The sequence below is a fragment of the Rhinolophus ferrumequinum genome, chromosome 23, assembly GCF_004115265.2.
Source record: "Rhinolophus ferrumequinum isolate MPI-CBG mRhiFer1 chromosome 23, mRhiFer1_v1.p, whole genome shotgun sequence".
Lineage (NCBI taxonomy): Eukaryota > Metazoa > Chordata > Mammalia > Chiroptera > Rhinolophidae > Rhinolophus > Rhinolophus ferrumequinum.
The window spans coordinates 17,302,472-17,315,467 of record NC_046306.1 but is presented as its reverse complement, the minus strand read 5'-3'; the positions used below and the strand labels follow the sequence as shown (position 1 = coordinate 17,315,467).

At 41.9% G+C, this 12,996-nt stretch overlaps 1 protein-coding gene across 2 annotated transcripts in view; it reads left to right on the top strand.

Moving 5' to 3' along the window:
• Positions 1 to 12,996, top strand: part of DHX35 (DEAH-box helicase 35) — a 70,995-nt gene that overhangs the window by 55,666 nt on the left and 2,333 nt on the right. For both annotated transcript variants that reach the window (XM_033095249.1, XM_033095250.1), the window contains exons 18-21: positions 190 to 319; positions 3,252 to 3,333; positions 5,365 to 5,436; positions 7,898 to 8,009. In XM_033095249.1, coding sequence (XP_032951140.1) covers positions 190 to 319; positions 3,252 to 3,333; positions 5,365 to 5,436; positions 7,898 to 8,009 — 396 coding nt within the window. The remainder of the gene's footprint in view (positions 1 to 189; positions 320 to 3,251; positions 3,334 to 5,364; positions 5,437 to 7,897; positions 8,010 to 12,996) is intronic.

Below are 12,996 nucleotides of genomic sequence, written 5' to 3'. Positions count from 1 at the left end.
TGGTGAGCATGCCAGCATCTCTGTCAAGAGAGATGGGGCACAAAAGGGCCAGTTATGAGCTGAATTGAAGATCTTGTCTCATTGAGCAAGCCAATGGAGGAAGAGAAAATAATGGTCTTCACAATATCGCCGTAGTCGAGAACATTTCTGTTTTTTTCTCATTCTCCCTCTGTCTGGGTTCTTCTGTAGCACAATAAGAACTCTCAGTGGTGTCAGGAACATTTCCTGAATTACAAGGGTCTTGTCAGAGCTGCAACCGTAAGAGAACAATTGAAAAAGCTTCTTGTCAAGTTTCAAGTGCCGAAGAAATCTAGTGAAGGTAAGAATGAACTGCCCCAACCGGTGATGTCCCTTTCTTTGCTATGTTTAGTTGCGTTCTCAGAGTTCTCACGCTGGGCTGTGTGAGGCAGCAGTGTGCTCTGTATCTGTGTCGACAAAAAGCTGCATGGAAAAAGGATATAGTTTCTCCTAGGAGGTCCATTTTTATTTCTGAGAGCTGTTGTGTACTAAAAAGTTTTCATAAGCCCTGACAACACTTAAGAATTGTTAACATTCAGATCATTGCACATTATATATAGTTCATTTTCCCATGTGGGCTTTGCAAGAAAAATTACTTTCAAGTGGACAGTAGTTATGTCTATTACGTATAAATTACATTTTACTATCAAATACAGGTATTAGTAAAGCAAGTGCTGTATGCTTAGCCCAGACATCAGCGTGAGACAGCAGTGCTATGTAAGGCGGGGTCTGTGGCCTCTCGCAGTGACAGGGACTACCATCAATTGAGGACACACTAGGTTCCACCATGACGGGTTCCACAAATCTTCTCCCACCTAATCTCCCATTCTATGAGGTGTAGGTGATACTACTCTTATTTTACAGAAGGGTTGTCAAGTTTTAGGGAGAAGTTAAGTTCAGGACAACGCAGCTGGTTAGCAGCAGCCAGGTCTCTGTGGCTCAGAACCTACACTTGTGAGGAAGAGATGCCTTCATCTGCTCTTTCATTCAGCAGTTGTCTTGAATACTGTGTGCCAGGCACTCTGCCCCACTCTCAGCACCACTAGTACTTGCTAACATTTTCTAAGTGCCCATAACAGGCCGGGCAGTGTTGTGGGTGTTTTCAGATTTTACATCATTTAATGTACATGATAGTCCAGTGAAATGTGTACTGTTACTATTCCCATTTTATAGATGAGAACAATGAGGCTAAGAGACAGAGTAAGTTGCTGAAGGTCACACAACGAGTGTATGATGGAATCAGAACTTGAACCCAGGCAGTTTTGTTCCAGAGCCTTATTTTGCCTTTATACTAAGAGCAAGTGATTGAAAAATGACGAAGACATGGTTGTTACTCTTGGGAGACAGTGCAGTGAAGGGAGAGATTCACACAGATAGACAAACGACTGCAGTACGAGATCATCTGTTCTCTTGGAAGTTACAAGAGTAGACAGACATCTCAGTGACTAGGGCAGAACAATTGGCAGATGTAGTAGGAATGCAGGGAAGACGGAGTCCAGCGGGGGCTGGCCTGGGAGGTCTCACCGCAGGCCTTGAGTGGAGGCGAGCCGGTTGAATCAGAAAACAGTGGCAGAGGGCACGCTAGGGAGGGAGGCTGTGGAGACAGGTACTTACTTGGAGGGAGCAGCATGGAGGATGCTCAGAGAACACTGATGACTGAAGAGCCTCACAAGAGGGCAAAGAGCTGACACCTGGGTGATTGGCTAAAGTTGGTGTCATTGAGGAACAGGAAGCTTACAAGGGCAGCTCTTTGGGGAGAAGCTGACCGAGTGCTGTCACCTAGCAGGTAGATGATAATCTCACTTACCTGCATCTGTGTTTCTTAACCTGTTTTTGATTATCAGCCTCTCGTCCAGGAGAAAAGTTATATTAAATTTAAATTCTTCCTAATGAGAAAAGTTAAATACTAAGAATAAGATTTTTGTAAGGTAAGGTTGAACTTTGGAGGGCCACAACCACTGTAGTACCTTCAGATTTCACTCCACTCCCCAACGACCAATTTTCACCCCTTTTGTTCCACATGGAAATATCTCATAGGCAGTTAGAAAGAAGGGACTGGATCTTGGGTCAGATTGTAGTTAGAGAGGTGGATTTGAGATTTATCAATCCCATGCTAAGGAACAATAGAGAAAATCATAGAAACTCAGTCAACTACATGCAAATTTAAAATGCCTAGACATTAAAGAAAAAGAAAGCAAATAGTGAGCAATGTTTTCAGCAGACATGAGACAAAAAATTAAAAACATTTTTACAGAACAAGTTCATTTAACGTATTAAGAAAAGAAACACTATAGTTTCCAAGTTGAAAAATGGGCAAAGGAATGGTACAGAAAATTCACAAAAGAAGCAATACTGAAGTAATCAAATAAATGTGCAATTAAAGAAGGGGTACCTCTTTGCCAAAACACTGCTGATTAAGAATGCAGTGAAACTGACATTCTCATAACATTGTTGATGGCTTTGTAAACACCACTTTTTGGGAACTTATTTACTAACAAATTATTTCATTGAATCTAAAATACCATCATGTGTAAGACATGCCATTATTTTATATACCACTCAGAAAGAAAAAAATGCTGTCAGTTATAATTATAAAACAACTGTCCTGATTTTAGTGAGTCAAAGTGTAAAAAAGAAAGTCTTAGAATTGGTGAAATTTGGTGTGTCACAAGCCATACAACTGACACTATCTTTTTGTAGAATAATCTGGAAGGTATCTTGTGGGAATCATCTAATAAACAGGCAGTCTTTATCCTTGGGGGACGTTTACTGTAGCAGTACTGATACCATTGAAAATGGGATATTTGAAAATTTTGAAGAATTATACACCAGCTTATAACCACAGAAATAATGTTGTAGTGTCATGTCCCAGTTTCTGCCTTATGGAAGGAGCAGCATTCCCACAAGGCGCTCTCCTCAAAAGGAGTTCCTGAGGTCACTGGCCAGCCAATGGAGTGCTCTGTTAGGTTCTGTGGCCTGGGGAGGTTGGGGGAACAGGTAAAGGAACAGCCCAGCATGTTTCTCTCAGCAGCCACTGTGGGAGGGTGGGGACCGCCACGCATGGTGCCATGGCAGGCACCCAGCACTGGGAGGCATGGGGCTGGGGCCGATTCAGGAGATGGTTCCGAGGTGGCTCGAGGTAGCCTGGGGGGTGCCTGACAGCGCCGGCCTAGCACGCGGCGCACACGGCAGGTGAGGGCCTCATGCATCACTCTGTTTGCTCCTTTGTCAAGGAGATCCAGATCCCGTTCTGAGGTGCATCGTCGCGGGATTCTTTGCCAATGCAGCGAGGTTTCATTCTACTGGAGCCTATAGGTAACGTGATACTTTGTGAAGTTCTTGATTAAAGGAGAACTCTTAAAAATGACCCAACCCATGCACAATGCTGAGATGCAGGGAAAGGAGAGAAACTGAAGAATTTTCCCTTTATTGATATCGTGCCTCCATCCAAAGATGAGTCCATACGTGAGGTTAGCTATATAGCTCTAAACAAAGTATCTTCATTTCATGGAAATGATCCTCAGATATTCAGCCCGTCCACATGTTGTAGGAGGATGACAGCTATGAGTGTGGAGGCTGGTAATATTTCCATTCTAGCAATAGAATAATAGGACTAGAAGGAACCATTAAAGATGAGCTTTCCTAGAGAAGGTAATTTTGCGGATGGGTAGTTCAAAATGTTTTCAGAGATCTGCAGGCTTGAAGCCACCACCTACCCTGATACATTACAGCCACATTTGGTGTCTTTGGATGTTGACATGTGTTTCTTCATGTGCTGGGTCTGCCTCCCATTACAAACTACTGCCTGTTTCTCCCAGTTCCATTTTCTAGGCGTAGAAAATCATTGCTGATTGATGCCTTTAGTATTTCAAAGTACAGTAAAAACTAATGCATAGCTTAGCCTTATTTTCCCCAAACTAAATCATTCCAGTTCTTTGAATTGTTACTTTTAGTCTGTCTTTTCTCACAGCTCATTTTAGTCTCATAACTTCGTTATTTAAAGTATAGTGATCATGTGATCTGTTCTTTAATGAGAGAGCAATCAGAAGGCTTTCTCCCCAGCCTTTCTTTGGATTTCCTTCATTTATTATTGTGCCCTTAGTTTTTACCCCTCAGGAAGCATTATAGTCCTGTTACCTTGAGGTCAACCATGATGTCCCCTGTCCTGGACACTGGGCTTTGTTAACAAGTCCTGAGTTGCATTGAGCTTTTATGTTTGTTTGTTTTTTTTTGACAGCCAGGTCCTCTCTATCAAGTATCCTAGTAGCTGACGGTTTGAACCAAAATCTAGCACTTTACATTTATCTCTAGTATGTTGTATTTGTTACTCCAGGCCAAGTATTCTATCCTGTCAATATCACGATTCTGTTCCCATCCATTGAATGAGCTCCCCTTCCCAACACTGGGTGGGGGGCTGGGAGGTGGGGGGAGGGTTGTCCACGTTTGAGGCAACTCTGGAGAGGCCTGTGATCTCCGGTGGACACCGTTATTTTGTTGTCACTTTGATTGTTCCACTCTCCACAAGAATGTTCATTAGCAGTTTCTCCTAGCATTTAAAAAAATTCTTTCACCAGTGTCCTCAACAGAGATGGGGGCTACATAATAGGCTTCACGGTCAGTGCGTCCCTTTGAGACAAAATTCAGTGTTACTCAGACCAGACCACCGGGAGGGACAGCCTGGACCCCGGGGGCACTGGCTTCATTACAGAGCAGGGGATGAGCTCGGTGGTGGAGCTTGCAGCGCGGCCCTGACTGGCTCACGGATCCCTGGCAGAAACGCTATAATTACGGTTTGGGCAGCGACATCCTAATGTATGAATGTTCTCTTGTGACCCGATCTTACCGCTAGTTGTGTGCTCAGTAAATATTTTTTGAATTAAATTGACTCAAAGCTGAGTTGGAATTTGAAATATTTCCTCAGAGAAATGGATAGTCCAATATAGAGCTTTCTTTTTTCCCTATTCTATCCCCCATAGTCTTTAGGTGTAATATTTACCTTTGTTTAATAGAAAAGTATAGAAATAAGCATTTGCGTTATTTCTGTTCCCAAGGAAATTCTTTTGAAAGAGAACCTACAGAAGATAAACATAAACGCTGGCAGAGAACCTCTTTTTCTCAATGTCCACGTGTTGCTTTGCTTTTCTTCCCTTATTTGCATGATTTACGCTTGACTTCTGGGTGGTAGTGGGGGAGGGCTCTGTAATGGGCACAAGAGAAAAGAGAATAGTTTTTGTCCGAGTGAAGTACAGTCTGCCTGCATTTTTTATCATATTACATGCGTCTGCAGGAAAGTCTTGCTGTGAGTATGTAAAATGTGCTTCAGATAAAATTGTTCTGTTTTACAAGGACCATCCGTGATGATCATGAATTGCACATCCACCCTGCGTCGGTCCTCTATGCAGAGAAGCCGCCTCGCTGGTAAGCGCCCTCCGGCCTCTTGGCTGTGTAACTGTGTTGAAGGAAAGGCCTCGTTCTTGTTCGTCTCTGGGTCACTATTGCCTGGCCCAGCACCTGGAGTACAGGCTCCCAATACTGTCTGTTGACTTCATTATAAGGAGTTGTTGATAGAATTTCCGTTCTATCAAAGTCTTCCTTAAGCAAACGGTGATATTTCTCCACTCACTCAGCCATTCAGCAAACATTTTGCCCATGAACTAGATACTAAACCCCGCACTGGGCACAGCTCGATGGAGATGAATTCGGATCCTAGCCCATAGTTTCGATGGAGAGCAGACACCAACAGATTCCAGTACTTGGAAGAAGGGCTTTGATAAGGGGGTGGAGAAAGGGATGAGGTTGGTACCTCATATGCCAAGGTGAGTCAGGTCTGGCTTCCTGGAGGAGGTGACATGTGCTGTGGATGTAGAAGCAGGAGTTTTCAGGCAGAAAAGGACGTGAAAGGAATACAGACTGAGAAAGTAGCAGGGGCAAAGCTGTGCGAAGGTAAAAGACCCTCTTGTCTTTGGGAAATGGGGAATCGTTGGGGTGGCTGGCCCAAGGCTACCCAAAGGGGGTGTGTGAAAAGGTGCCTGTCTGTGGCACTGCCTGTGAAGGAAGAGGTAAGTATAGAAGCTGAGAGTAGCAGTTACACCTTTTTAGAGCATTTTTGATAGGTTAATGTCTGCCCAACTTGATAATAAAATATTTAGGCTTGTATGTTGTGCGTCTGTTTTTTAATTTCATTTTTCTGGTAATTCATTTGTATTGTATTTTACAAAAATGTTGATCTACAGAGGATTGTTAGTTTTAAAAACAACTTGCTCTTAACACCAGATAGATGGAGAAGACCTTGGAAAGAGGGTGGGGCATATGTGGACGGGGTAGGGGAGACAATGAGATAAAATTAGAGGACAAAAAGGGCCGTTGTAAAACACTTGGTATTCTAGACAAGTGGTTTTCAAAGTGTGGTCCCCAGACTAGCATCAGCGTCACCTGGAAACTTGTTAGAAATGGAGATCCTTGGGCCACCCTGCTCTCCTGATCAGAAACTGGTCTGTCTTGTTTTATAACAAGCTCTTCAGGTGATTCTGATGGGTGAGTGGTAGAATTTGAGATCTGTTTCCCTACCCAAGGAATTAGACTTTATCCTGTAACCAGTGTAGATCTAGAAGCTTCTTAGCTGGAGAGAGACTTAGTCAGTTCTGGGTCTAGAAACGTCACCTGATGGCCATTAGTGTGCAGAGCAAGTTGAAGAGGGAAGCAATGCATTGGTTCTAGATCCTTTTTCAAGGGTTTGCTGACTTTTGGATGATTAAATGTGGGAGTTGCTTAAAAGAAAAACATTTTCTTTTTCCTGCTTCATTCCCAAGGAGCCCTGAAAGTCAAAGAAAGGATGGAGGAAATAGAGCTAGTCCTGAAGCAGATTCATGCCATAATGGTGGTGAAAAAAGCCCCCTGCCCCCCATTGCCTCTCTGCAGAGGGCCCCCCTTTTACTGGGTCTGACCTTCATCAGCTGACTTATTTTCTGGCTTTTGAGGGGTAGACAGCGGTGGTGTGGCTGTGTTTATAGTTGTGAGGGAAGCCCTGAAACAGCACTTCAGTTATATCAGAAACCAATATCTATATCTAAAATCACTCCATATCGAATGTCTGGGGATTTGCTGTTACCTCAGCCTCAGGCAAGCCTTTTTTTCCCGCCCCCCCAAAAATAGAGATGTAATTGATATGTAGTGAAAGAGTATTGACAACTACCGGGGGTGCCAAAAAGATGTATACACATTTTAAGGGATGTTATCTATGCTCAAGCAGTAGTTCGCCGTAATCAGAAGTGTCTGGACCCTGATGGTAACCACTTTGAGCACCTCTTGTAATCGCAGAAGTCAAACATGACTTGTATTCATCTTTTGTTATTGGTATATATTGAGTATTACAATTAACATAATTCTTTCCTTTCTTAAACTGTGTATACATTTTTTTGGCATCCCCGGTATATACACCCATGTAACCCCACACTCCAAATAAGATATAAAATATTTTCATCACTCTAGAAACTTCCCTTGTATCTCTTTACAGTGAATTCCCAGCTCCTTTCAGAATCCAATAAGCCTTTGCTTCTATTTCTGTATTTTCTAATAAAGTCATTAGGCTCTCTTCAGAGTTCTGTAAATGTAGACTAAGGATCCAGACAGGTCTTGTGCTGAGAACTGAAATATTCTGGAGATCACGTAGGGCTTAGCGTCTCACCTGACAAGTGGACACGCTCTTATCCACTCAGGTCATGACGCGTAAGTGTACATTTGTTTAGTATATAGTGCCTGGCTCACAGAATAGATACTTAACTAAAGGTGAAGGGAAAAAACTCATTGTCGGTAATTGTTGTGGTTCTTGACTTTCATCATAAGATACAGGAAACTAGCTCCTGTTTCTGTGTTATTTCAGGGTGATCTACAATGAAGTTATGCAGACCTCCAAGTACTATATGAGAGATGTGACTGCTATTGAATCTGCTTGGCTGTTGGAGCTGGCTCCCCACTTTTATCAACAAGGAACGGTAGGAATGAACAGAGCCTGTCCCCCCAAACCGCCTGTTATCCTGCCTCTTCATATTTTTCAATACTCCTTCATTCTCCAATTCAGTGCTGAAATTTATGCCCCCCCAATAGTGCATAGGATGAAATGGCCGTTACCACATCCCCAGAACATTCTGGGTAAAAGCACTATACCATTTGCTTATAGTGAAGTACATTTAAACATAAATCCCTCCAACTCGTAACATGAGAAAGAGAATGTATCTTCAGCTCTTTCCTTCTCCCTCTGCTCTTCTAAACCATTTCCAAAGTAATTATGTCACACTTTGGACCACGTTCACAGGAGGGGCACAGATATTCTCTGATGAGGGTCCTCGAAAGACTGTAAACAGGTGTGCGGGCTGGAACTCCAGGGGGTTTACACGCAGCGGTGTGATGCTGAGCCCAGCGTTACTGTGTATACTCGTCTTCCACGGCAGGCCCACCTGCAGGACAGTCAGGGTAGTCAGCCTTGGAGAAAAGATTCATAGTGTTATGTTCTGCATTTACACACAAAAAATGGTTCATCCGTTGCAGAAAAGGGCCATACATTCTTCTAGCAAGATTTTAATTGAGGGGAGGTAATAATATCTGGAAGGCTGGCATGGAAACAGGTAAATCAGAGTTCACAAGCTTCCTGGCTAAATAGAGCCCAAAGACTTGTTTTCTTTGGTCTGCATTGTGTTTTTAATTCAAGTGTTTAGTCTAGTTACGTTTAATGAATTATTGATACGGTTAGATTTAAGTCTACCATCTTGCTATCTTTTCTTATTTGTCCAATTTAATCTTTGTTCATTTTTTCCCCTTTTTTATTGTCTGCTTTTGTATTAATCACATAGTTTTTAGTACTCCATATTATCTCTTCGAATGGCTTTTGGTACTTCTTGGTTTATTGTTTGTGGCTGCTCCAGGGATTATATATGCACCCTTTACTCATCACAATTGACCTTGAGTTGGTGTTATGCTACTTAGCTTGTGATGTAAGACACGTACAACAGTGTATTTCATTTCCCCATCCTATTTTTTGTGCTATTGTCGTATATTTTATTTCTACATATGTTATGTATATGTTTATGTTAATAGGTTATTTCTACATATGGCTTATTTCTATGTATGTTGTCATATGTATTGCTTTTTTCTACATTTTATTTCTACATATATTTCCATAATATATTGTTATCGTTTTAAACAGTTGTTTTTTAAAGAAATTAAGAAACAAGAAAAAAAATATTTCATGTTACCCACATATCTATCTTTTCTGTCATCTTCATCCCTCTGTGTAGATCCCAGTTTCTATCTGATATCTTTTCCATGAAGAACTGCCTCTAATACATCTTTTAGAGCATGTCTACTGATGAAATATCCTCTCAGCATTCATTTTTCTGAAAATCTTTATTTCATCTTCATTTTTGAAATATGTTTTTTCTGTATATAAAATTCTAGGTTTGAAAGATTATTTTTTTGTCTTTCATTTTAGCACTTTAAAGAGTATATTCCATTGCTGTCTGGTTTGAATTGTGTCTGAGGGACCATCAGTCACTTTTATTGTCACTCCTGTGTATGTAATGTGTCTTTTTTTTCTCTTGTTGCTGCTTTTAAGATTTTTTTCTTTATCTTTGATTTTTCAGCAGGTTGACCTGTTATGTGCTTTTCTTTGTGTTTTCCTGTTTGAGGTTCATTGAGATTATTGAATCTGGAGACTTTTTTTTTTTTTAATAATCATTTGGGGAATTTGGGGTCATTATTCCTTAAAATACTTTTTTTTTTCCTTCTCCAATATCTCTTTTCTTTTGGGAACTCCAGTTACTTACATGTTTGAGCATTTGATTTTGTCCAACCTGTTACTGAGGCTTTAATCTTTTATTTATTTAGTTTTTTGTGCTACAGTTTGGATAGTTTCTCTTACCTGTGTTCAGGTTCATTGGTCAATTCTTTTGCAGGGTCCAATTTGCTATCAAGCCCATCCAGAGAATATTTCATTTCTGTATTTTCTGTTTTTGCACTTTCATTGTCTTCATTAATTATTATTTTTTTTTTTTTAAGATTTTATTGGGGAAGGGGAACAGGACTTTATTGGGGAACAGTGTGTACTTCAGGACTTTTTTCCAAGTCAAGTTGTTGTCCTTTCAATCTTAGTTGTGGAGGGTGCCATTCAGCTTCAAGTTGTTGTCCTCTCAGTCTTAGTTGTGGAGGGCGCAGCTCAGCTCCAGGTCCAGTTGCCGTTGCTAGTTGCAGGGGGCGCAGCCCATCGTCCATTGCGGGAGTCGAACTGGCAACCTTGTGGTTGAGAGGACGCGCTCCAACCAACTGAGCCATCCGGGAGCTCAACGGCAGCTCAGCTCAAGGTGCCGTGTTCAATTTTAGTTGCAGGGGGCGCTGCCCACCATCCCTTGCGGGACTCGAGGAGTTGAACTGGCAACCTTGTGGTTGAGAGCCCACTGGCCCATGTGGGAATCGAACTGGCAGCCTTCAGAGTTAGGAGCATGGAGCTCTAACCGCCTGAGCCACCGGGCCGGCCCTGTCTTGATTAATTTTTAATTTTTTTGTTTAGGTTCTGCTTGTGTTTTGCTCATTATGGTCATCTTTTTCTTTAAATCTTTGAACATATTTATATTAGCTGTTTTAAAGAGCTTGTCTACTAGTTGAACATCTTGATCATTCTCTGGTCTATTTCATGTTTTGATTGTTTTCCCTCTTTGTTATGGGTCTCATTTTCCTGCTTTTCTTGTCTAGCAAATTGTTGTTTATGCTGTATATATGCTATGTAGTGGAGAGTCTGTATTTTATTATCTTTTTCTTTAAAGAATGTTGAGTTATTTTCTAGTAGACAGTTAATAATGGCAGATTAATTGCACCAAACCTTGATTTTAGGCTTTAATAGGGCAGGTATAGAGTGGCCATACTTCTCAGACATCATGACCTTTTTGATGCCTCGACTGAATGCCTAGGATGTTCAGTGAGGTCTTTGCACTCTGGCTGGTCAGAACTCCAGTGTCTCAAGCACTGGATAGATCTCCAGAATCTCCATTATCCGCTCACAACTCCCCAGTCGCTTTTCTCTGCCATCCTTACCGAATCTTAGCCTGCACATGTGCTGCTTAACAGTACGGGTAGCCCTGTGTAGATTTCTGGGACTACTCCCTTCTTATGACCTGTGCTACGAATTCCCGCTATCTCAGGCACCCTGAACACTGATCTGTTACCTCTGCCCAGCAATACTCTTGGTTTCTATTTAGGATTTACTTCCTTGTGCCAAGTTTTGGAGAGCCAGGTGGAGACCTGGGATGAATATAGAGCTGACCTTGAGTGTTTCCTTTTGCTCAAGGATCATAGCCCCATGCTGTCTGTTGCCCAATGCCTGCAAACAGTTGTTTCAGATATTTGTCTAGTTTTACCATCATTTACCACAGAAGGGTAAGTCCAAAACCTATAACTTCTTCAGGGTTATAACCAGACTGCAGTGTTTTCAAACCAAAATATGGATTGATTGGTGCATTTAAACATTTGGAGATTTCGTATTAAATATGGATTTCAGGTTTATCTTGAAAGAAGTGTTAAATCTGCTGACACTGGGCCTGAGTTTCTGCTTGGCCACAGTCAGTAAGACCTGAGGAAGGACTGCTTGCTCTGAATGACATTCTCCATGTGCCATCGTTCTACTTTACTTTCTTCTTTCACTGGCTCAACCCCTGGGGACATCTGAGTTGGGACCCTGTAAATGGGAGGATCTTCTCATCCTTCTCCCTCCAGCAAGGTCAAGGGCAATTGTGCTTTTTAAATCTTCTTATAATATTTAAATGTTATCCAATCAAGCACAAAACATTTAAAACCTGTGTAATTCTTCACATATCCTCAGACAGATACTTCAGTTAGAAATGAGATCAGCTGCAAGGATTGATAAAATGCAGAGTGTGTTGTCTCTGCTGTGTTGGGCCGACAAGGATAAACCTGAAGTGAAGGAAAATCTTTTCCTTCAACTCCTCTCAGGTGGAAAGCCGCAGGCTTCAGATGTCCAAGAGAAGTGATTAGAAATGCGAACTTGAAGTTGAGAAGAATGGTGCCGTTGTAAACGGGCCCGTCAGAGTAATAGGATGTGAGCAGTTAGAGAAGGAGACACCTGAAGATCTCTTGGGTTCATTTGGCCTCTTGGAGAACAGAATTAACTTGGAAGCTAAGTCATTTTTTTCCCTTTTCAGTTCAAAATTACAGTTTCTTTAGGTCAAACCCACAAAGTTAAAGAGCAAATAGCCCAGAAGTGTGAAGAAAATGACAATGCCAAATTTCTGCATTTGTCTCTTTTCTCCAAATGCCTGTTTTTCAGCTCCTCAGCTCCACTCTGATCACTGCCTGTGATCAGAGTATTTTCAGAGCCTTTAGAAATCACCTGGTACAACAACTTCATTGTACAGGCAGAGGCCCTGAAATTCTCCAGGAACCTTGGCCCTGTCTTAAGTAAACAGTCCAGAGTTACTACCATTAACTTGTCCTAAATGAATTGATTTCTCCAAGAGCCCTGCAGCTCTCTAGCGGCTGCCCATGTATGGTAGATGTTTCTTTGTTGATCACAGTGTATCTCCTGGTGACCATCCAGGGCCCACAGATCATCCTCGACTCTATTCCTGGCACCTTTGGTGACTTTCCATTACCATTGTTTATCTGAGTGTCATTCACCCTGTAAACAGGCCTGAAATGGTCCAGAGTCGGCTTTGTTTATATTCAACATCCTTCCCGAAACAAGCACCAAAAATGGTCCCACAGGCATGATGATATCACCTCCCATTCCCAAGCTAAGGCTGTGGGTGTCTAACGTTAGTTTTTAGGGGTCACATCAGGTGAAGTGCAGGGAGGAGAGAATTTAGAGAAAAATACAGCAAGACCCACAGCTGGGGAGGAGAAGAACAGGGTAACCTGCTCGAGAAATTTGTCTTTCAGTCCTTAATTTTTTTCCCGTGATTCTCAGAGATATCTTTG